The sequence below is a fragment of the Lipotes vexillifer genome, unplaced genomic scaffold (assembly GCF_000442215.2).
Source record: "Lipotes vexillifer unplaced genomic scaffold, Lipotes_vexillifer_v1.1 scaffold1544, whole genome shotgun sequence".
Lineage (NCBI taxonomy): Eukaryota > Metazoa > Chordata > Mammalia > Artiodactyla > Lipotidae > Lipotes > Lipotes vexillifer.
In genome coordinates, this window is record NW_006791108.1 from 1,217,142 (window position 1) to 1,242,984 (window position 25,843).

Sequence of the window (25,843 nt, forward strand, 5' to 3'; positions counted from 1 at the left end):
GTCACTGGATAAGGAAATCCATATATAACATCTGAAAGTGCTTTATGAATGTCAGTTATTGATATCATGACTCTGTTTCTGGTGAAAAAAACAAGGGATTAGTAGAGGAAGTGCCCCCAGGGTTCCTTCCACAAACATTACACGATGGTGAATACAGAACTAATTCATGGACTTTGGAGCCCTAGTCCTGTGTGCTTTCCTCCTCTAGAACTGCTGCTTCTTACGGAGTCACCTATCAACAGGTAGGGAAGGTGCTATTCAGGTTGGGTTCTTTTTAGCTCTCTGTAAGTACAGCTGAGGCACACTAACACATCCAACCTATTATGCTCACACCCTTCTCATTTCTGATTAGTACTCTCAAGGCAGACTACCCTTGGCCAGGAGGCCTGCTCTACGGTCGCTAGGAATATCACCAAAGAATGTGTGCTGAACTGCTCACAAAGCCACAGACCAGCCCTCTAGGAGCTTATGATACAAGACAGAAGGATGGATACAGATTTATGAACAGGGTACACTCACAGTAGAAAACAAAATAATAGCCTTTGTAAGTAACCAGTAGTATACTTCATAAAGAATCAAGAGAAAAACCCATATAAGGTTTGGGAGGAAGATTAAATTCATGTTAGCAGTATAGACTAGGAAAAAACATAAGTAAATTCCATGTCAAGGCAGGAGAAGAAAGAATGGAAAACTACTGGCTCTTCTCTTTTTGATGCCCTAAGTCTTCTGCATGGACTCAGTAGGCAGACAGGCAAAGGACCCAAACAGATCATTCAAATGCGCATATAGCTTATCAACCAATATGGACAACTGGCAATTCTCTAGCCATTAAAGCAATAAAAATCAAGACAATGATAAAATACCATATTCTACCTATCACATTAGCAAAGATTTCTGAAAGTCATTCTTGGTGCTGGACTGAGACTGGTGACAAAGGCACCTGTGCAGAGTGTGCAGACATTGCAAAGGAGTATAAGCCTCTGTAAATCACTTGACAACCTGCATCTAGAACCTAAAAGTGTTCATACTTCTGGACAGGGGAATTTTTCTTCCAAGAATGTATCCTAAAAGTGTATTCTGAAAAACAGAAGAAATTCTGCAAGAGGTAGTCATCACAGTGCTAGCTGTCATAACAGAAAACTGAGGAGGAAAAATGGCCACCCATAAGAGAACAGTTGGGAATGTTAAAGTAGCCATGAAAACAGTATTTACAAGGAGTTAACATCGTGGAAAGACCATTACAAGGTTCAGTTGGAAAATAAAGCAAGATACAAAACTGAATAGGGAGACTGGGTTCAGTTATGTGGAAGACTATGTATAGGACAGATTGCAAAGCAACATATTTATAGTTGTCTTTGGGGTTTTTTTGGCTTTATGTTTTTCTGAATTTTAGTATCAGTGAAGGACAAGTACTTTGGAGCCAGACTTCCTGGGTTCAAATCCTAGCTCAACTACTTACCAACTGTGTAGTCTTGGAGAATTATTTAGCCTTGCCGTATTTCAGCTTTCTAATTTGTAAAACGGCATTAAAAGTAGTACCTAGGGGCTTCCCTGGTGGCGCAGTGGTTGAGAATCCGCCTGCCAATGCAGGGGACACGGGTTCAAGCCCTGGTCTGGGAAGATCCCACATGCCGCAGAGCAACTAAGCGCGTGCGCTACAGCTGCTGAGCCTGCGCTCTAGAGCCCGTGAGCCACAACTACTGAAGCCTGCTAGCCTAGAGCCTATGCTCTGCAGCAAGAGAGGCCACTGCAATGAGAAGCCCGCACAGAGCAACAAAGACCCAATGCAGCCAAAAATAAATAAAATAAATTAAAAAAAAAAGGAACATGATCAAAGAAGGTTTATTCCAGGACAAAGAATGGTTAAAAAAAAAAAAAAAAGAAGTACCTATACCTTAGTGAGTTATTATGAAGATTAAATTGAGTTAATATTTACATATTATACAATATAATCTGAGAATATAATTAATATTTATATAATATATTTTAATAACAATTTATATGTTTGCTAAATAAGAAAAATTAAAAAGTAAAATTACATCACAATAATGTACCTCTCAAAAGTAAAATGTTTATTAAGAGAAATAAAATTTTCAAAAGGGCAACAAGTAAGTCCTTCAAAAATAACCAAATGTAAGAATGGACAAGGCAGTGGGCGTGTAGCTCACTTCCAGTTCCCAGGTGGAATCCTCTGGGACATTCTTGGCCCTCGGGACCTGGGCTATATACCTCTTTCCCATATTGGTTCCTAGATCCTTCACTAATTGACACACATTCTGATTTCTTCACTCGCCCCCACGCAGGCTCAAAACAGCAACAAACTTGAGTGGGCTGAAAGACCTGGGATGTGCAGTTTCATTTGGGAGGTTCCTTGGACTGATCTTGACTTTGGGTACCCAGTGGGCGGGCACATGTAATCACGGCATCGCCATCAGGAGGAAAACATTACCAGGAACCATCACAGTTGGTTTATTAGAATGTAATGTCGCCCCACTGAACAAAATAGACAATATTTGCTATTTATATCCCTATGCTGGCTCTGTTCATATTTGTCACTCATATATACCCTGATGGCATTCCTCAGTGTAATATTAACCTTCCAGGAAGACAGACTCCCACAACTCCCCACATAGGGACATTGATCATTCAGGTATGTCAGGGACAGTGACAGAGATTTCCACTGGCCTTTTGTGAAAACCAATTAATTCTCTCTTTCCTGTCTTCTCCCTGCTTTGAAGACATGGCAGGAATTTCACATGGCTTCAATCTACATTTGAGTGCTGTAAAGGGTTAAGAGTACAAAAGGTTGGTAATGCAGTGAAATACACCCGGTGAAGTTAAATAGTAAACCCAACATCCTGAGCTCCATCTCCCAGTTTCCCCTGTCCATCTGGGTCTGAGTGAGAGGGCCGAGTGAACTGTAGTTCCTGCCTGTGGCTTTCTTGGCTGACACGAGAAACAGTCAAAACCAGAATGGCCCCACAAGCATGTTTTACCACTCTCACAGCCAACTCAGGGAAAGAAAATCCTCTTTATTAAATCCCTCCCTTCAAGAAGCCAGTTATTAGAGATGCCAAATACACTGGTGTGGATGACTGTGGTCACTCAAATCAAAGAGCTTTAACATAGCCTCTTCCCACTGCTATTTCCATAAAACTAACATAATTTTAAAAGATTCCATTAGGATCTTGCCACACACAAAAACCCAGAGAAAGCCTAATTCATTTTCTGATGAATGGCTCCTGTATTCCAGCTGCTGAATTTCATGTAGTAAGTTTGGAAGGAACACTACCTCGAGGACCCAAAGCAAAATGCAGCAAGATGTTAACACATTTCGTGGGCATAAAACATAAGAGTGATGGCAAGGTCAGCCAATCTGTCAGTCAGTCAGTCAGTCAGTCAATGATAGTTACTGAGTACTGGTCAAGGTGCTTTTGGAGAGACCAGAGAAGTAGAATATGGTAACACCTTGTCCTTGAGGATTGATAATGCAGTTGGAACAAGAACACATACACTTATAATAGCAGAAGAATGCACACATAGGTTTATGTTGGTAATAAATATTAGTCAGCGCATTTAGTTAGAAAAATCACCCCTCCCCCATTTTAGAAGTTATTTTACCTCCAAGAATGGAGGAGGAGCAGAGGAACTTGCAGATAAACTGACTTTACTCAAGTTGTAGCTCCTGAAGGTCAAGGAGAATCATTCCTCCTCTTGTCAATTTCGGGAAGTATTTTTCCCTTCTAAAAACAAACTTGTTTTTCTAATTATTAAAATATTTTGAATTAATTATACCAACTAGAAAACGTAGAATAGCATATGCAAAGAAAAGAAAAATTATCTTTATTCCCACAATTCAGACATAGCCAGATATATACACACAAAACTGGAATGTTATACATATTGTTTTGTATCCTGTTTTCTCCCCTAACATTACCTATGAGCTCACATAGTATTAAAAATCATTCTTTTTTAAAAATAAATTTATTTATTTTATTGTTATTATTTTTTTGGTCGCATTGGGTCTTCACTGCTGTGCACGGGCTTTTCTCTGGTTGAGGCAAGCTGGGGCTACTCTTCGTTGTGGTGCGCAGGCTTCTCATTGCAGTGGCTTCTCTTGTTGCGGAGCACGGGCTCTAGGCATGCGGCTTCACTAGTTGTGGCATGTGGGCTCAGTAGTTGTGGCTCGAGGGCTCTAGAGTGCAGGCTCAGTAGTTGTGGTGCACGGGCTTAGTTGCTCCGCAGCCTGTGGGATCTTCCCAGACTAGGGCCTGAACCCACGTCCCCTGCATTGGCAGGCAGATTCTTAACCACTGCACCACAAGGGAAGCCCTAAAATTCATTCTTAAAAACCTCTCCTCTTTACTTTGTCATGTGGGGTCACTGACAGCTCTGTGATGATCCGTTAGATCAGGAGTTCATGGTTACTCTTGCTGCTTAATGATGATAAAGTAGCCCCATGAAGCTGAGCGTGGATTTCCTTCCCAACGTGGAAGGAGAGTGGAAGAAGTTAGAGAAGAAAGGAATCGCATGACTAAATACAGTAATGGAAGGGTATTCTCTAGGGCAGCGCTGTCCAAGAGAACTTTGTGTGTTGATGGAAATGATCTCTATCTCACTGTCCAATACAGTGGCTGCATGTGGCTACTGAGCACTTGAGATGTGGCTAGTCGACTGAGGAACCAACTTCTAAATTTTATTTAGTTTTAAGTAATTCAAATTTATACGGCCACATGTGGCTTGTGGCTACTGTACTGGACAGCACAACTCTAGGGACATCTGCATTCTCAGGTTTCACAGACTTTCAGTAATGTTTCTGATTAAATTCCTAGAGAAAAAAACGTATGACCCAACAAGAGTTTAAATAAAAGCCAGATAATGATTCTTAGACTCCTGGCGTTCAAGATAAGAAGTATATTAGACTCTTTATTACATTTATCTTTTCCTTACAAACTTACACTCTAGTCTTGGTAGAAGGAACCAGAGTATAAATACTTCAATAAATAAATAATGGTCACCCAACTCACAACCCTCATGAGGGCTGATACGCATTGTTTTAATTAAGCTAAACTTCCAGGGCAATTCAGCTCTCCTGCAGGAACCACTTTCCTTTCTGGAAGTAAGAGAAGGAAAAGGAAACACATCACCCACTTTCTTTCCTGCAGACTCTGGGCCTAGCTCACTGTGCGTATGGGAGTGGCAGCAGCATAGGTGGGTCTCCAATTTCCCTACCACTTGATGATGAAATAAAGTTCAATACAGAGGCTCTACCTTACACTTATGGGTGGAGATGAATACCATAAGCCTAAACTTTGTCAAGGTGCTATGTCAGGAGCTGTGCCCCTAATGGGTTTGTTTATATATATAGCAGATGGCTTCGCAAAACAAAATTCTTGTTCTCCTTTATGGTGAGGCTGAGAACCGCCACCAAACTCTGGGCACCAGGAAAAGAGTTGGATGGACAACATTCAGAATCAAGACTGACCCTTTCCTGCAGTAGGTTCTGCCCAGACCATGATGCCAACTTATAGATGCAGACAGCCCACCTGTGAAGCCCATCACAGGCATCAGGAAGGGCCCCCAGAACTAACTCCTCAACCAGAGTGTGGCCTGATCAGGCTGGGCAGGACCCTTTGTGAAGCTCCTTGGAAACAATGCTGAGAGCAATTGCTTCCCAAGACCCCTCAATATCTTCAGACAAGAAAGCCCTTCAATTCCCATGTGATCGGAGAGTATCATTTTAGGCATCCAGGCCAAACACTGTTGTTTTCGGATACTGCCTGAATCTCAGGAGTCATCTGTCCCCTTGACCTTTCAGAAGAAACACTGGCTAAGCATGTGCTTGCCTTTGTTATTGTATTTTTATAAAATGGGGGTTCACAGTATCTACTTCATAAGGTAACTGCAAAGATTAAAGAGGATTAAGAGATGAGCCATGTGAAGGGCTGAGCATGTGTCTGCACACAGCACTCTACAAATGTTTCTTTTCACTTTTCTTCCCTATTCTTCTAATAACACAAACATTTCAACTTTTATGCCTTCATTTAGTCGACAACTATAGGCTAAGCACTTACTCAAGTGCTGGAGACACAGTGGTGCATAAAACATACTCCATGCCTTCTTGGAGTTTATGTTTCATTGAGAAAGAAAGTTAAACATACAAATGAGAAATCAAGTAATACAGTTTAATATTATATGTGACAATAAAAAGGAAATTTTCTCTAAGGAATATATAGAGATGCAATTCTTTTCTCTAGACTGCATTCAAGATAGGAAGAGGAAAAAGCTCAAATAAGAAAGAAGTTTGGGCACTCCCAAAACTTTTAAAAAAGAGTAGTGATTATGGTCCCTTTTGTTTGGCCCTGTCTGGTGAGGGTAGATATAATTAGGAGGTCATCCCATAGCTCTGCTGAGGACCAGCCCTGGCAGAGTGGGAGCGGGGTGGTTTGCCAGTGGTACTGATCAATTCGTGCCTGGGTAGGAGAATAAGCAGATGTCAGTGACAGAGGCAGAGCTGGCAGTGCTCAGCTTTTTGGTGGTACAGCTGTTTGCTAGCCAAGTGGAAGCAGGGATGTATGTTTATGAGCTTTACAACTCTAACCATTTTTCCACAGAGACTATAATTTTGTGGGTTACTTTAGGAAGTGTAGAGTTTTGGGCCTCAATCATGATTGCTGCATGTGCAGGGGCATGCATAAGCCTAAGTGATGAACGAGAGGGCTCAAATCAGAGAGTTTCAGGGACAGGGACACAGAAAGAAGATGCATGGCCTACTCCATTTCGCTGCCCTTATTTCTTCTTTTCTAACACTCTTATGGCTCTTTGTGCGTACCCTTGTACTCTCTGGGGACCCTTGCACTCCCCCCTTTAAATACCTTCTGCAATCCATGATACAAGCCAATGAGCAGAAAAGAGAAAAAAATAGGTAAGTCTCTGGTAAAGCTCTTAAAGGCTCTAAGAATATGATCTCTGGCATCACATCTTCTCAGCATGATTTAATGACCTCCAACTTTACTCAGAGAAAAGGCCCAGGGAATCATACACTTATTACTCACATGGTACCTTTTTAAAAAACTTAAAAAAACTCCTTCTTAGGCAGCCTCTGATATACCTGTCTTATAAGTAGGTGATTCAAACAAATGTTCTCATTTTATAGACAAAGAGATGGAAGTTGAATCATATGCCTTTAAACCAATACTATGGTTATATGTTATTATGCAAATAAGAGAAAAGTGGAAAATTCATACAATCATTTTAATATTTACAAACATCCAGCTATTTGCAATTATTCATGGATCTAGCCTTTATCTTAAAACAAATGGGGAGCAGAGCTAAAACAGTCATCATATACTTTTCTACTAAGTCCAGAGTTTTCTCATTTGCAGTCCCTTTGCTTTGGCATTTTTATAGACATTTTGATAGTGTTACACCAACCCCTCAGAGAATTCTTTCAGAAGGAAGGAGACGAACTAATATTTATTTGCTTGGAGATAGGCATTATCTTAGGTGTTTTAAATAGAAAATCTTCATTTTTACAACTTCTTAAAAAACAAATATAGTTGATTTATGATATTGTGTTAATTTTAGGTGTACAGCAAAATGATTCAGATATATATATATTTTTTCAGATTATTTTCCATTATAGATTATTACAAGATATTGAATATAGTTCCCTGTTCTATACAGGAAATCCTTGTTGTTTATCTATTTTATGTATAGCAGTTTGTATCTGTTAATCCCATATTCCTAATTTACCTGCCCCAGACCTTTCCCTTTGGTAACCATAAGTATGTTTTCTATGTCTGTGAGTCTGTTTTTGTTTTGTATATAGATTCATTTGTATTATTTTTTAGATTCCACATATAAGTGATATCATATAGTATGTCTTTCTCTGTCTGACTTACTTTACTAAGTATAATATTCTCTAGGTTCATCCATGTTGCTGCAAATGGCAATATTTCATTCTTTTTAAGTTACATCAACTTTTGAGTTAAGTAATATTGTCCCCAGTGTATAGACAAGGAAACAGAAAAGTTCAAATAACTTACCTAAATCCTCATAGCTACCAAGTTTCAGAACTAGGACTCAAACTCTGGTCTGTTTGGTAACAAGTTCATAGAGACTATTAGGGCTTAAGCTCACAGACAAATCATTTCAAACAAAATCTTGCCATTTTTGTTGAGGTCCCTCACTGCCAGATTATAGGCAAAGTTACTCGGACTGGATCAACATTTCACAAAGTACAAACATTTTCATTAGGGAGAAAAGCATTGAATTAATTAACAAAATTGATGAAATTACCTAAACGCTGAAAAATTCGAAAAACCCTGAAGAGACATTTCGGAAATTTCTCTTGGCCAATTTTCTGATTTAGTCACTATTTTATTTCTATCCATTGCATGAACTACCTGGATGTGGGTTCAAAGCCTGGATAACCCATTAACCAACTGTGTGTCTTTGCATAAATTATTTTCCTTTTTGAGCCTCATTTTCTTTTAAAATAATATCTATCTTATAGGGTTGTGGAAAACATTATACATGAGAGCATTTATAAAAGCATCTAGTGCATTCCCCAGCATGTAGTAGGCCCTCAGTAAATAGTAGCAATTATTACTACCACGAAATAAGCTTAGCAGTATTTGTAGATTCTGTATAATGCACAGGCAATTCTTAAGCAATTTATCTCTCATAACCCACCACCCTTAGGTATAAAATGATGCTGATCTTGGAAGTGAAGCCTCCACAGTTTGGTTGCCATTTTTCCCCTTAGCTCCTGGTCTTGGCCAATAACCTCAGCCAGGTCTTCATGTAGTCAGAACTCTACTAAGCTTCCTCCCTGGAAGTGATGGAGAAACCGACTCTTCATTTTAATATGGAGTCTATAAATGGGGAAGCTACAGGAACAGCTCGCAGACTGTGTTAGCAAGACAGATTTTTCTTCGGGCTGAGAACTAAACCAGCTTGCAAAGCACTCGAGCTATTTAAGACTGACATTTAAGCAACTACTGTACTAAGAAAAAGGAAAATAATGGAAATAATAACCCTGAACATTCCATTTGGCACATTCCTTTTGAAGGAACCAGGTTACAGTGGTTGGAAAGCTGACCAGTGGAGCAACCTCCTGGTCCCGTAGCCCCTGGTCAGATGGGTTGCAGCATGTGGGCTTCAAGTTAGACAAGTCCACCTGGTTCCAAGAAGTGGGGCCATTTTCATCTACAGCTTCTACCACTAGCCTGCAGGCCACAGAGAGATGCATTCTGCACACTCTGGGTGCTCTCCTCTGCTCGTGCACCTCGCAGAACCTCACCTGGTCTGAAGCAAGCTGCTAACAGCATTTATTACTGTGAGCCACACTCGCTCTCCAAGTTGTATATCTGGGGTAGGGGAAGAGGAAGATGGTCTGCTACTCATGTCTGAAAAGTTTCAAATAAGGGGATGAGAGTGGGTAGAGCATTTTGCTGCAAAGGCCAAAAAGGAAATGGGAGAAAGCAGAGTGAGAAGGAAGGCATGTATAAAACCCTTTTGGTTAAAAGATGTAGTCGATTTTCATTAAAATATCTTCAACCCAACCAAAACACTAATGCGTGGTGGCCTATGGCTTCCAAACTCTCAGAATGATAAGCTGCCAAAGTAAACGAATTGCAATGTGTCTCAGTAATTGCCATGTGTGGGTATGTACAGTTACAGTAAAATGGTTCAGTGAATCCTGATAATGACAATGCACATATGGCAATTATATAAAACAGAGATGCTCAAAACCAGAAGACCCAGAGATTCTTAAGATGGATATTAAAGCCAGCTTTGCCATTTATTGGCTGTGTGGCCTTGAGGAAACCATAGCCTCTCTGAGCCTATGAGTCCCTATTGATAAAAGGGGGAAAATAATACTATTGTGGCAGCATGATCCTCATGGTAGGGAGGGGGAGAAGCACAGGGAACAAACGGAAAGAGATTCAGTGCCCAGTTGCCCATGATTTGCCTCCTGTACTCCATCACCCGCCTATGACTCAAAAATCCTGGATACATATAAAGCCCAGAATGAAGGGTGGAGGAGTTGGACATCCTGAGTCTGATGGTGTGTGAAGTAAACACTTTGGCCATGGGTCAGGGTTGAAAGGAATGAGTTGGGATTTTCTCTATGAGAGGGAGTTACTCTGTTGCTGGTGTATATAACCCTCCTAGGTGGCTACAAGGATCAAATGAAATAATAAGTGTGAAAATATTTTGCATACAGTAAAACACACTGAAAATTCCAGCCCCTACTGTCTCATTATAAGCCTGGTGTTACTTATCATCCTACATTCTCTGTGTACAAAGGTAAATTTGCCCTCGGTTGTGTCAAGCTCTGTTGCATAAAGTTCACAAGCAACCCTTTGACTCAGGAGTACTTGAGCCAAAAACAGAACAAGGAAAGCATGGCAGAGAAAGAAGATCTAATTCTATCTGTCCTTGTCCTTCCAAGCAAGCTTTGCTGTAAGAAAGGCCTGGCAGAGAAGAGGATTCCTGATAGATACTAAAAGGGACATTAACGTGAAATGCTGCAGCCTCCTCTGAGAGCCATCCTGGTCCTCTACAGCTTTTAGGCTGTGCTGCATTTACAGGACTTCCCCAGAAGGTAAAGGGAGAAGGAAGCTGGAAAGTCTTCCCTCAGTCACTGGCCAATTGCTTCCTTTGGATTATCTCTGACTGGGGAAGCACGGTGAGGTGGCACTAAGTCCTACACTTAGGGTCTAGGCCTGTGGTTGTTAAAGTGGGGGCCACAGCATCAGCTCCACCTGGGCTCTACGGCACACACTGTGAATCAGAACTTCTGGGTGAAGGGCCTGGGAGTGTTCATGTTAACAAGGTGTTTCTTACACTAAAGGTTTAGAAGCCCTAAGAACATCTTTACATGATTTTCAATCTTTGGCAAGTTTTCCAAATGGAATACCAATAGGAAAAAACAGAACAGCTCTGAGTTCATCTGAAATGGAGGAGGGGAGCTCTTTGTATGGGCATCTCTTCCCCCTGGGCTCACCCCCAGCCCTTTCTGCTGGACTCTGGGGGCTCTTGGGGATAAAGCAATGATGACTGTCCCAAAGTGACTTTAGATTACAGATATAGATCAGGATGATCTCCCTCCCCACCCCAGTACCATTCTCTTCTTGGGCAAGGTGCAATCACGGGACCTCAGTTGAGTGACTCAGAAGTTCTGGGCTTACTGTTGGTCCCACACTGATCTTGTGGCCTAGACTTCTGCTGTCTAGCTGTAACCAAACTCCCACGTTATATCCGCTCCACTAACTAGGTGATTTCTTGTTTCCCTGAATCCAAGTCTATGACTATACAACTTTCCAGCATTCTAATCTCTCTAAGAGTGAGCACCAGCTCACACTTGCACCAATGGCTTGACTGTTTCTCCTGCTGACCCTCTGTCTCACAGCTAAGTCCTTGTTACATACTGTGAAGCTTCCCCCAAATCTGCTGTCTAGAATATTATAGTGAGATGAAATGTGGGCTTGAAGTAAAAGAAATCTATATAGGTGGGTTTAAGAAAGCAGAGTGGACTCTGCATTTGTAAAACCTGATGTATGTCATTGGATCCCCAAATTCCTGTCACTCCTTTCCATCCAGCTACCAGGAAACTTGCCTTTTCATCTTGTCAAACCTTGGGGACACTGACTCCTAACGTGGACAACTCAATTTATGATCTGCCATCCTCTGCTCCGCCCCTCCAGCTAGACAGCCTTCTTCCCACTGCCACCTGGGGTCACACTCTGATGAGTATGTCTAGTCTACAGGGTCTTTCCTTTTCTGCTTACTCTCATCCCACTGCCCACCAAACTCTCAATTTTAAAGTATGTATTTGGCATCTCAAATGTGCCATGTACTACAGGGATTAAATAGATGACACGATTCCTTGCCTACATATGGACCATGAAGAATACTGTCTCACGGTTGAGTTCAAAGGTTTTGCTTGCCAAGAACCATTCCTTACATATAAGCTCACGACAGGCAGGGACTTCTATTTTCTCTATTGATGTAGCTTTAGCACCCCAAGCAGGACCTGGCACATAATAGGAGCTGAATATTTGAGAATGAATAAATGGATGAGTGACTGACACTTACATATAGAGCCTTTGGTGAAGCTACTGATGGTAAGAGGAACCACAACTGAGCTCAAAGATTTTGATCTAGGAACTTTGAACATAATAGCCTATCAGGAGTTTCAGAAAAAGAAAGTGACTTCCCTTTCTAACACTGAAATTTTCTTTTAATGGAGGAAGAAACAAAGACAATGGAAATACAATTGGCCCTGTCAAGGTGACCTGGAGGGTTTTGCTGCTCCAAGCCACCATTTTCTGCTGGATGCCAGGAGGCCACTGACCCTGAAGAGGAACAAGAGTGGGCAGGAGAATTAAGTGGCTCAACTCATCCACAGAACACTTTGCACTCTTTGAGGAAACCATCCCAAGGTCAAGGAGCTTCTGAGTTTCTAATCTGAGTTTCATCTCTAAATAGGAGCAGAAATATATTTCCTACTCTCTTCATAAAGTTATAATGAGGATCCAGGTATTCATCCAACAAATATTTTATCGAGCAGTTTCTTTATAGCTACCAGGCACTGATAATGATCTTGTACCTAAGAGTAATTTATAAAACATATATTGCAATATAAATGTACGTACTATCACTGACCTCAATGGTATTGATAAAAACACTACATCAGCCCAGATCCACAGACACAAACAACCTTGGGGTAAATATTTGGCTAATTCAGATCCCCTGAATCATTCGGCCATTCTGATGACAGAACTTAAGAATCTGAAGTAAAGGGATGTGTGATATGAGATTGGGTTTGCGGAGGAATGTAGGAGAGGAGTGGCTGGTCGTTACACTTAAATGATCTAGAAAAATGCCTGAATGTTTTTACTTCAACAGACTTGCATCTTTAAGGTCTAGTTCTCAAAGCCCTTACAAAAGAACGAAATAGAGAGTTTAGCCAGAGCAGTCTGGTTAGAAAGCAAAAATTTCTGTAATGAGAAAGCGCACTCATAATTGTAAGTAAATCAACTAGAAATTCTAAGGGAACTAGGACTGTTGTGCAACATGGTCTGAGCCCAGATGACCTGAATGGGCACAGATCGAGCCAATTCTAGCGTTTTATTGTTGTTCTGTTTTATTAACACAGTGGCCTTGCTACCAGTAACAAGATGTTTCTGATGTGTGTGTGGGTTTTGCCTTTAAGGAAACTCCAACCACAGCTATTCACATTTTTTCTTCTAAACGATGAGTTGCTTATCATATTTACAAGGAAAACTGCAACTAAAAATACAAGAATTACAAGACACGGATTGCCATTAGTATGTTCAGACCTGAAGAGTTCAAATGCGCAGCCCCTAAAATAGAGTTATAAGACAATATTTAACTTGATTTTAAGAGCTCTATTCATTAGAGGCTAAACTTCATGAGCTTCAGATATAAGACAAAACATTTGCCTCTGGAAAAACTGTCATTGCTTCCCCCAAAGAATGAAAAAGCACTAAATCTGTAATAATGTTCATTAAACACTTTTCTATAGTTTTTTTTTTTTTTTTTTTTTTTTTTTGTGGTACGTGGGCCTCTCACTGTTGTGGTCTCTCCTGTTGCGGAGCACAGGCTCCAGACGCACAGGCTCAGCGGCCATGGCTCACGGGCCCAGCCGCTCCACGGCACGTAGGATCTTCCCAGACCGGGGCACGAACCTGTGTCCCCTACATCGGCAGGCGGACTCTCAACCACTGCACCACCAGGGAAGCCCCTCTATAGATTTTAAGTTAACTGACAGAGAAGTCACAGTAGTCAATGAAACAGAAATTTTCTGGATCTTTTCCTTCTCTTCAATAAATTTTTGAGTTCCAATTAAGAAAACAAACTGTCATGCTGCCAATGACACAACCTGACTGGCAGGTGGAAGAGCAAGTGAACTACTTAATAAATAATATAGATACCCAAGTAGTAGCTCCTGTTACTTAATTCCTATTATAACTAAACTACCTTTAGAGCTCAATAAAAACATTAAAAGATGCTTAATCACATTACTAACCAAAGGAAAAATCAAAACAACCTTGCTGTACAAATTGGCAAGTATTAAAATGACTGACAGGGGGCTGGTGGTGGTGGTGGTGGTGGGATGAACTGGGAGACTGGGATTGACATGTATACGCTAATATGTATAAAACGGATAAGTAATAAGAACCTGCTGTGTAAAAATAAATAAAATTCAAAAAGAATTCAAAACACTTAAAAAACAAACAAAAATAATAATAAATGACTGACAATATCTAGGGTGGGGAAATGAGCGCCCTAATGCACTGTTGGTGAGAGTCTAAATTGGTATGGACTTTGTGAAGGAATATATGGCATTATCTATCCAGCTTTAAAATGTGCATACCCATTCATCCAGCAATTTCTCTTTCAGAAATATTTCCTAAAGAAAGAATGCAAAGAGATATATACGTGTGTGAGAGTACTTGTGTAAACACACAATATACACAAGGAGATTTAATATAGCATTGTTAATAAAAGCAAAAGTGGGAAAAACCATAAATGTCTTTCAACAGTGGAATGATTAAAAAATGACAAGTTCCCATAAGTATTATACTATACAATTAAAAAGGAGTTGACCTACATACATTGACCTAGAAAGCAAAAGCATATATTTTGTTAAGTTAAAAAAAAGTGGGACTTCCCTGGTGGCACAGTGATTAAGAATCTGCCTGCCAACACTGGGGACATGGGTTTGATCCCTGGTCCGGGAAGATCCCACATGCCATGGAGCAACTAAGCCCGTGCGCCACAACTACTGAGTCTGTGCTCTAGAGCCCATGAGCCACAACTACTGAGCCTGGGTGCCACAACTACTGAAGCCCACGCACCTAGAACCCGTGCTCCACAATGAGAGAAGCCACCACAATGAGAAGCCCGCGCACTGCAACAAAGAGTAGCCGCCGCTCGCCACAACTTAGAGAAAGCCTGCGCGTAGCAACGAAGACCAAATGCAGCCAAAAATAAATAAGTTAATTAATTAAAAAAAAAGTAAGTCATAAAATTAAATGTAGAATGTGAGGCCACTTTATAACAGGGCACATGTTATGTACATATACATGCATATATTTCATTTTCAGAAGCAGTTTTAAAAGTCTAAAAGGAATACTCACCAATCTTAATAATCATTACCTTTGAGCAGTGGAATTAAGGTGAACATAGGCTGGGAAGCAACTTAAACTCTTTATAAGGTTAAGTACCCTAAGTACCTTTAAAAAAATGAACAGGTAAAAATTTTTTCTAATTTAAAAATTCAATAAGAATTTAAAAACTGCATTTAAGAAATGTGCTAAGAATCCAGTGAACCTGGTTTGATGATTTAGTAATCAGGCTTCCAGTTTCTCCCAGCAGGCGTGTGCTTGAGCAAACATGGCACATGAGAGCATGGGCACGTGCATGCGCGTGGGCACACACACCTACAGACACACCAATACACGTACACACCTGTGGGGTAACACCACTGGGCGCAATCAGAGGGTGAGCTATCCCTTCCCTACAGGGACCGTGATGGCTCTTAATCCAGTGGTGAAGAGCATAGACTGTTGTCAGATGGTCCTGGGTGTAGTTTCCAGCTCTACCATTTCAAGATTAAGAAATCATGGACAAGTTACTTAATGTTTTAGCGATTCAGACTCCACAGCTGTAAAATGGGAATAAACAATGCCTTCTTTATAGGGTTGTTATGAGGACTAATAAGAAAGGGCACTGTAAACATGTACCACACTGCCTGACACAGGGTGAGAAAAAAGCAAACATTTTCAGCAATCAGTATGCAAAATACACAAGACAAGTGGTTGGTGGGAAATCACTTTGTCTCATGAATCATAGTACCTGTATTGCCAGCAGAATTTTAGCCCTGTAAGGAACCTCATCTTTAATGGTTCCACATTTAACCTTCACACAAAAATAATTCCCAAGCTAACTAAAAGCTCTTACAGTACTGTAGCTACAGGCATCATCATGAAGGAGAATGAGTGTGGGCTTTGGGGTCAGACTGTGTTTATAAAACCAGCTCTGATATTCACTAGGTATGTGACTTGGGGCAAGGTGCTTAAACTCTCAGTCTCACCTGGGAGGCTAGAGTATATTAATATTTTTATTAATGTTATTGTGAGGATTAAACAATACAAGTGAAAGTATCCAGTACACCCAGTATCTGGTACACAGTAGAAAAATGACAACAATAATAAAAGCTCTAATTAACTGAGCATATACTGCAGACCAGGCATTTTCTCTCATTCTTACACCAACTCTGAAAGAGAAGTATCACTATCCCCCTATTATACTCAGAATTTAAAAAACAAAACAAAGAATCAAAACAAAATGAAAACAGACTCACAGATATAGAGAATGGGTGGTTTGCAGAGGGGAGGGTGGTCAAGTGAAACAGGTGAAGCAGACTAAGAGGTACAAATCTCCAGTTATATAAAAAGCCCCAGGGATGTAATATACAGCATAAAGAATATGGTCAATAATATTGTAATCACTTTGTATGGGGACAGATGGTTACTAAACTTGTGGTGATTATTTCATAATGCATGTAAATGTCAAATTTCAGTACACCTGAAAATAGTGTACATAATATTGTACACCAACTGTATTTCAATAAAAATAAAATAGGAAACTTAGATTCAGGACATTACCTGACTTGCTCATAAGATTCCAATTCAGATCTGTCTGACTCCAAAGCCTTTTTCTGCAGACTTTTCTACAGCTCACTGTTTCTCTTCCTTTATCACCTTGGGCAAGTCACAACCTCCTCTTCTGGAAATCTCCTCTTCTGAGATACTGTGACCAATTTGGGGGTATGTAAGCGAGTGGCTGGGAATGCTTTGAAAACTGAAAAGTGCTTTCAAAAACAAGGGACTTGCACCTACGAGCCCTGGGAATGCCTCAAAATACCTCTTCCACAGGGCTGCCACTGCTCAGAATTTCACTACTTGACACTCAGTACCAGATGTGCAAATACTCATGAGAAGGAGTATTGCATTAAATTTACCTTAATGTATAAGTGAATCATTAAATCATCCTATTTCCTCTAGGGAGAGGTCCCAGGCAGTTGGTAAGCACTGGATATCTAAAAGGACAAACAGGAAAATAAGAGGAAGTGCCCAGAGAAAAGACGGGCCCTGAAAACTTGATTCCAAGTCACAATTTTGCCAACGGCTGGCTCCACCAACCAGTTTAAGAAACCATGGGCAAAATCCCTCTCTTCCTCCTCCCCTTTTTATTAATTCATATTTATTCAATAAACTTTTATTAAGCATTACCATGTACCAAACATTGTGAGGAGGTACGATTCCTGTCCTAAGGAAACTTAGAATTTAGTGATGATTACTTGATTTAGATCTAGTCCTCTAATATCCTTACTGATATATGGGTTTAATCTGTGAGTGTGTGTGCAGATGCTTAATCACATATGTATATTATTCACAGTTCAATTTTCCATAATTAATCAAACAGCTCTTCTGATTAAGATGACCATCTTACACACCTGTCATAAAACCCAACATGTTGAAATTCTGACTGCACTCATATACACACTTAAATTTAACTTTTGTTTTATAGAATTAGCACACTGTCAGAATTTATCAAGTACTAGCAATGTAAAACTGCTCTGGGGATAATTTTGTAGTAATTAAGTATGTAAGAATAATTAAGAATTTCCCTGGATCTAATCATCAATCCCTAGTACTATATAAGCATTAATAACATCAAGGCTGATACCAAAAATTATTGCTGATTATGACCGCTGATGATAATATCCGCTGATAACATCAGAATAACGTGAGGTACACTCATTGGCTCATTCCCCTTGTGAATACCTCACAACTTCCTCAGTGAAGACTATTACACTGTTGATTTATCAATCTTATTTGTCTTCCTGAGATTTCAAGGCAAAGTTGTGACACATGCTTAAGTTCTAAGCAATACAATTTCTAGACTTACTGCTTTATTATTTCACAACCTCACACATGCAGATGTGACTAAATTTCCTGTGGGAGGGAAGCATGTTTATTGTCTCTACAATTTGCCTGTTAAAAAAATAAGCTTTAAACATTTAACACTATCACTCCCAGAAATGAGATCAGTCATGGCTGTAACCCATAGGGCTCTTCTGGAAAGTACCATTGCACAATCACTGTTAAGTTAACAGCCAACACCGAGGAAGAATTTAAGCTTGTACCTGCCACTCCATTTCATTTAAGTATCAGTGCTCTGAGGTTTCTTCAGTTTGAAAGATGGTTTGGTTGTTTGGTAGGACAAGCCATTTACAACCTGTTTTGTTCTTGGAGGCCTGTTGGTGTCTGGAAACCTTTTGTTGTCCGCACTGAGGTGGGAAAATGCCACTATTGTCTGGGAGCTCACTGACCTGCTTCTTCGGGGCCTTCAGGCACCCTTTAAATCATGAGAAAGACAGCTTATGAACCACAGGAGCCAGGACCAGCAGAGAAGGCTCTGCTTTTCCCCCGCTGCTGCCTTGATATCAAACAGCTCCGGCTGGGGCGACAGCTTCATGGTGATTTTCTAATGAAATCTAATGACTGGATCTTGGATGATGGAAATCTTTGTGTTGGCAACTGGCAACTCCAGAGGGGTGAAAATGGGAGCAAGCAGTGGAAAGTATAGAAACCTAAGAGAACAGGGAAGAGGGGCAGAAAATGGGGGCAGAACCCTCAGAAAGAGGTCTCTAGGCTCTGCCACTGATTTCCCAGAGGCAATCAATGTGAATGAATCCGTGAGACAGTTCCATTTTACAGATTAGAAGACGGTTCCAGAGAATCTTTGGCACACCCTGTAGTCTGTCTATCCAATAAACATTATTAACAGAACCTCAGTTTTGTCAAGCATGGCAATGAACTAAAATACCTGTCTTCCCAGACTCCCTTGCCTGTGAGGGTGGCCATGGGACTAAGTCTGGGGTACACCTGTCCTTCACTCTTCCCCCTCACTTTTGCCTGAAACTGAGACAAGAAATAAATGGAGAACATCAGCATCCATACTGTGACCAGGAGGATGGAAGCCACGGTTAAAGACGGCGAAGCAGAAAGCTGGGGGAGACTGGTGCACCACCGGCTCCATGGGGCTGCTTCTCCTCTATGCACTGTTTACTTTTAGATGTCTTGTCACATGAGAAGAGTGCACTGGGCATGCTGCTATAACATGATACACAAATCCTGAGAAGCCCTTTGCTCCGTGCCAATGTGTATGACAAATAACAGGCTCTTTGGGAAAACCAGGATTGGGACAGACCCCTCAAAATCTATGAAACCTACTCATTACAGGAATAACAAAATAATCAAGAGAGGATTTGGGCAGCCGGTTCAGTGTGGCGGGAGGCTCTTTGGTGGTTATTAAAAATGGACAAAAATGTTGACTGGAAATGATGGCTTGTAGGAACTGAGACAGCAGGTGACAGAACCAGAACTTAGGAAGAACTGTGATCTGCCATCAGCTGAGGTCTAGGCAGGCCAGGTGTGCACCTTTCTGGGGATGCAGGCCCTGGGATCATGCTCATTTCAAATTTTATAGAAAGAGAGCAGAAAGGGATTCTGCTTATGCAGCAGATAGGCTGAGGGCTTCTTCATTTTCTCCTTCTCTTGCCATCTCAGCGCCTCTTGCCTAGGAAAGACTGTGTGTGAACAACCAGAGCTCCACATTATTTTGACATCATTCCCCTATCTACCACTTCTATCTGAGTGACCTGGACTGTTTATTTAAGTCACTGCTGTTTGGGTGTTCTATGCAGGCAGTCCAGTATAATCCCAAGACTTAGGATGTAATGTTCCTACCTCGCCCATTCCATTCTCTACACAGTGCCCTGGCTGACTTTCCTAAATACCACGCTGGCCTCTTCACTTGGCAGCACTACACTCAGTGTGTCCACAGATACCGTTATGAGCTGGTCTTGCAGGTTCCTCAGCCTTCTCTCCCTCTACTCCACGACTGAAGCTGTATATCCCAGCCGTACACCAACTGTCTTTGGCTCATCTCTCTAAGCACACACCATGCTGTCATTTGTGTTCTTCTTGCCTGTGTGCTTTGCTTCCCCCTGCCTGGAATGCCTCTTGCCACTTGGCTTACCCAGTGATCTATTTACCATCAATACTCTATTCAGTGAAAGTGTGGAGTCCTAACCACTGGACATGCAATGGACTATTACTCAGCCATTAAAAAGAATGAAAAAATGCGATTTGCAGCAACATGGATGGAACTAGAGATCGTCATACTGAGTGAAGTAAGTCAGACAGAGAAAGAGAAATATTGTATGATATCACTTATATGTGGAATCTAAAAAGAAATGATACACATGAACTTATTTATGTACAAACCAGAATCAGACTCCCAGACTTAGAGAACAAACTTAAGGTTACCAGGGGGGAAGGGCGGGGAGGAGGGATAGACTGGGAGTTCGGGACTGACATGTACACACTGCTATATTTAAAACGGATAACCACCAAGGACCTACTGTATAGCACAGGGAACTCTGCTCAATGTTATACGGCAGCCTGGGTGGGAGGGGAGCTTGGGGGAGAGTGGATACATGTGTATGTATGGATGGGTCGCTTTGCTGTGCACCTGAAATTATCACAACATTATTAATCGGCTATATTCCAGTATAAAACAAAACAAAAACAAAACTCTATTCAAGAAGAAACTCTATTCACCTCTGGGACCCCTTCTCTGACACCTTCTTCTCAATAAACTGGGAGCCTCTGATACATTCTGTTATTGCATGTATCACATTGCATTGATTAAGTGACATTCATGTTTGCCTGACAAAAGTGGGTGACCAATAAACACTTGCTGAATTGAACTTGGCCTCTCCTTGACGGGTCCAGAAGCAGGAAGGTTGTGAAAATACTGTGCTAGGAATTCCCACAGCATTCTAACAGCTTGGAGTGAATAGAGCATTTAAAAAGAAATTATCCATTAGTACCATAACAAAATGTACAAATATCAACTCTCAGGCAACTAATCCAGGCAAAATTCTGAAGCTTTTGCCCAGGCAAGAGAATGGTCCTAAAGAGAAAGAAAAGACTGAAGAACAAGCTTACATGATTGGAAAGAGTTGTCCTTCTGTTTACGTCTTAAATAAAAGACTAAAATGTACTAGGAAGTTGCCTTGGAGATGCCACCCAGAGACCTGTAAATGTTAACCAGTATTCAAACATTAAAAGAAATGACACCTTATCCACCCTTACTAACGAAGGCAGTATGAATGGATGAAGTGGATGCAGAATCAACAAAACTGAGCTCTGGTCCTGGGTCATCCACTAGGTTAAGGGAACTTGAAAAAGCAGTGCTATTAATCTTTTCAAAGTATGCCTTTTACAAAATACCTTGTAATAAATATATACATAGATCACACAACATCTAAGCTCTTATCAATTATTACACCATGAGCAAAACTCAATGGACCTCATTTCCTTCTTCATCTATAAGACTAAAGCCACTCTGAGTACTAACCTTTCATGGCTCTGTGTAATGAAACAGCACCTACATACAAGCGTATATTCCATGGATAGATATAAACACATATTTATTTTGATGTGCCTTTGACTTAAAAATGGTAGATTAAGAATGTGGCTTGGAAATGTGGACTTCTTGTTAGAGACGCCTGTGTACTTTGCCAAGGCAGCAATGCCTAGACATTTAATATTCTTCTATGTCTCAGTTCCCATCTCTAAAAATACAGTGATGACATTTTTCTCTGACCTCTACCTGCAGTAGGGAGCACAGAGAGGATGGGGGTGACAACGCTCATTAAAGCCATGAACTTCTTGAAAGAAAGAACAAATATTCACTGTAGCTATCATGTTAGCAAACCCGACACTGCTTGGGGCTTTAAAAATCTACTTTTAATGGGGGTGAAGTTCCTTGTTACCAAGATGCTATATAACACCATCGAGCAAACTAGTGCAACCAAAGCTGAAAGGCACGGCCAATAACAGCAACTCATTTAGAGGGTCTCTGCTCCCCTCACTCCCAGCACCGTATCGCCCACTTGAAAAATATTAGATCAATTTGGGCCCTTATCCTAAGGAGTAGTTGATGAGCCCAGAAAGTTTCACAAAAACATTTTCAGAAAAAAATGCTTGAGGCTAAGTCTGCATCTGGATCCCTACTCCCTAAATTCTAGCAGTTGCCCAGGGGCTAATGCATGAGCACTCTCTTTGCAAGCTCTTCACTGCAGCCACTTGCCCATCCTCCTGGGAGAAAGTCATGATTTCCAATTTGCGTAACTATATCTTGATCTCTTCCAGAAAGGCTTGTTGTATGTATCTATTTTAGAGCTGCTACTGTCACTGGCAAAGTCCACTGGGGTCCCCGGGAAAAATAAGACACAACCTAGGTGATAAGATAACCTCTTCGTGTTTACTTTCACTTGCCTATAGTGGGTCTTGCACTTAATATGTCGGATTTGAGTTCCCAGTGCAGAACTGCTGCGCCAGACACTTCAGCTTGTTATGCATTGTGCAGAAGCACTGAGCACGACACTGCAATTGAAGATGAGGATGGCATGCTGTTTGCAGAAATGCTGCACGGGACCCGCAGGAACTCCTCCCACCCCTCTTCAGGAGAGAACCCTATAAAGCAGCCCAGCCTCCAGCCTTTCTGGGAGAGCCTGTGCTCTAGAGCAGGAGCCGGAGCCTCTCCATTCTTTGATCAAAGCATAAAGCTTTCCTTTGCTTCTGAAACGAACTCAGTCTCGTTCTATTGGCTCCAACAACACTGGGCAGAAGGACATTTGTTGGGGAGTAGCTAGGGAGGATCGGTAACACTATTAGCAATTTCTTACTGGCCATGGGAATTTTTAACAATTAAAGTGAAATTAAAAAATAAAACCACAATTTCAAGTTTCAGCTGAACTTGAGAAAATTCATTGTTCAACTAAAAATGAGAAATATGGCAGAAGAGTCTTTTGCCAAGAGGCAGGGCAAAATGATAAGGTAAATCCCATTATCTGTACCCTCTTGCTTCATTATTCATTTGGTGAATAAGAAAGGGTCAATCACTTATTCAGTAAATACTTACTAAATGCCTACTTTGCACCAAGTATTATGCTTGCCCTAAGACTACAAATATTATTCCTATTCTCAAATAGTCTAATAAAGAAAAGGGAGTAGAAGGAAGGACATTAATTAGTTAAGCTCCTGCACAGTACTAGGTGCTCTGCTTGTTGAATTCTCGTAACAACTGATGAGAGAAGGTAGGTAAGGCTCCCCTCATTTAATGAAAGTGAACTGAGGCTCAATAATTTGTCCAGAGTCACACAGTTGAGTAGATTGGTATTTGCATTCAAATTGTTCTAATTCCAAAATCTCTTTTAGAATTTCTTTAGAAAGCAGAAAAAAGAAGAAAAGAAACCACCCATTATCCTACCACCATGATTAAAAAAAAACTGTCAACATTTTGGAGAATTTCCTTCCAATATGTTTTCATGCAAGTAGGTTAATTTTTGAAATTTTAAAATGTGTTTTTCACAATTGTAATCAAAGTGTGTTATACTGCATTTCACTGGAATTATGACACCATTGACTGTGAAATGCTCCATTGTTCTATATAGCACCAGAAAGAAAAATCACTGCCACTTACAGGATGCCACTGACTGGGATATGTTCAGATTTCAGCAGTGTTAAAATATGAAGGTAAAAATTGTGTGTCTTAGAATCAGTGACCTATTCTGTATTCCACAAACCCCAAACTCATGATGTTTGCCTCCTGCCTGTAGGTAAGGGTGGCTTCAGAGCACCTGAATCTCTCCCACATTAGAAGAGCTCCTTGTCAGGGTTGGGAGGCCCCCCTCAGAAGACAGAGTGCTCTGTGTCTTCCTCACACATTCATTGCTTTACGCATAGTAGGCACTCAAGGAATGTTTTCTTGGTTGAGTAAACACATAATAAAGCTTGAGAAGAAATTTACTGACAGAAGAAGGTAAAAATTACCCAAAGCCCAAGCTTTGTTGGGGAACGGGGGGTTTGTGTGACTACTATCAGGGAGAGGGGAGAAGCAATGGATGGAACTTAGAGCCAGAGCCAGTGGCCCTGGGCTTTCCAAGATTCTTCCCTTCCAACAACCTGCCACTCTCTGCATTTTGTCTCCTCGTTGGCTGTCTAGACCCCTGCTTTGATGTTCTTATCCAAACCTAGCTCCATAGTACTGCTGGATTCTGCCATCTTGGGAAGTTATTCACACTTATCCACACAGCTTGAATACTGATTTAGATTTGTTTGGGGGATACCCTACCACCCATTAATTTCAAGTAATAACTCATAAAGAGCAAACTCAGGAATCAACAGGAGACAGATGGAAAAGAGTCATGTTTCTCAGGTGCTGAGACCCTCAGTTTAAATGTATGGTATCCCTTCTGCTTATACAGAAGGTGTGTCTGGTCCCTAGGAAGTAAAAGCCTATGTATACTTGGAGTCTATATGATTTGACAACTCAGCTTTCTATGGATGTTCACTAAGATATCTGCCTGAGTCAGCAAAATTGGTTTAAGTAAAGAAAAGAAATTAAGCTAAACTTAGTCCTCCACGCATGTTCTGGGTTAAACACATTTTGAAAACCATCATGATTTCTCCTGCCCTCCTTCCCTCCTCTTCTTTCATGAACTCATCCAGTATCTATGTGTCTTTACAACACGTGAAGAACTGTGCTAAATTCTCTAAAAGAAAGAACAGTGGGTCAGAAAATTCTGACTTTAGAAAGAAGTTTACACATTACCAATGAAGACAAGTTTTACTCACAGAGAAGTAAATTACAAGGGAGAGAGAGCATAAGTATCAATAGTATCAGAAATACAGGCGATATGCAATCAAGTGTTTAAAGCCAGGAGAGATTACATCCAGCAAGGAGATCAGGCTAAAGGCTTCAGAGAGAAGTGCCATTTCATCTGGGCCTTGAAGGATGGAGAGGATCTGGGCATATGGGCATGGGGGCAAAGACCTGTGAGAGGAGAGGCATGCATGGGCAAAAGGACTCCTGTTGTTTCCCTTTTACACTGTTTACTGTTTAGGAAACAAGATGCTGTTGTTAGGGCCTAACCATGAGGTGTTAAAAGTGCTGGGTCAATGAATGGATCATCACCTTGGGCTGACCACTTGGGGGTGCCCTAAGTCATACCATCTTAGGGTCAAAGCCAGGAAGATACTGCAAGATTTCATGCTGATTAAGCATGAAATTTTAGAGGAAAGTTATTAAAGCCAAAGCCTGGTGGTGTATAGCAGGACACCTGAAATCCACAACAGGTAACTAAGACACTTGATTAAAAGCAACAGCACAACATCACTTTTCAAAACTCAAGGGACTGTCAGCTACTTGCTTACCATGGACATGGATTCCATTTGGTTGAAAAGAAGAGCTTGTTTCTGGCTGATAAGACTTCAGGTGTGATGCTGAGGGCTGCTGGGTATGGGGAGGCTGTGTTCTCTGCATTATTGAAGGAGGAGCTGGCACTCTCCGGGGGCTGATGTGGTGAGGAGATGGGGCAGAAGGTGCAAACCTGAGGAAACAATTATAAAAGGAAACATAAGAGATGTAAAATAGCAGGAGCAAAGACAAACTCTTCGGGCTGCGCCTGGTGGCGCAGTGGTTGAGAGTCCGCCTGCCGATGCAGGGGACACGGGGTTCGTGCCCCGGTCCAGGAAGATCCCACATGCCGTGGAGCGGCTGGGCCCGTGAGCCATGGCCGCTGAGCCTGTGCGTCCGGAGCCTGTGCTCCACAACGGGAGAGGCCACTACAGTGAGAGGCCCGCGTACCGCAGAAAAA

The 25,843-nt window shown here is 41.2% G+C and overlaps 1 protein-coding gene across 1 annotated transcript in view; it reads right to left on the reverse strand.

The window, feature by feature from the left end:
• GLIS3 (GLIS family zinc finger 3) overlaps positions 1–25,843 on the reverse strand; it is a 142,994-nt gene that overhangs the window by 2,268 nt on the left and 114,883 nt on the right. The window contains exon 6 of the mRNA XM_007464200.1: positions 25,401–25,576. Within this exon, the coding sequence (XP_007464262.1) occupies positions 25,401–25,576 (176 nt within the window). The remainder of the gene's footprint in view (positions 1–25,400; positions 25,577–25,843) is intronic.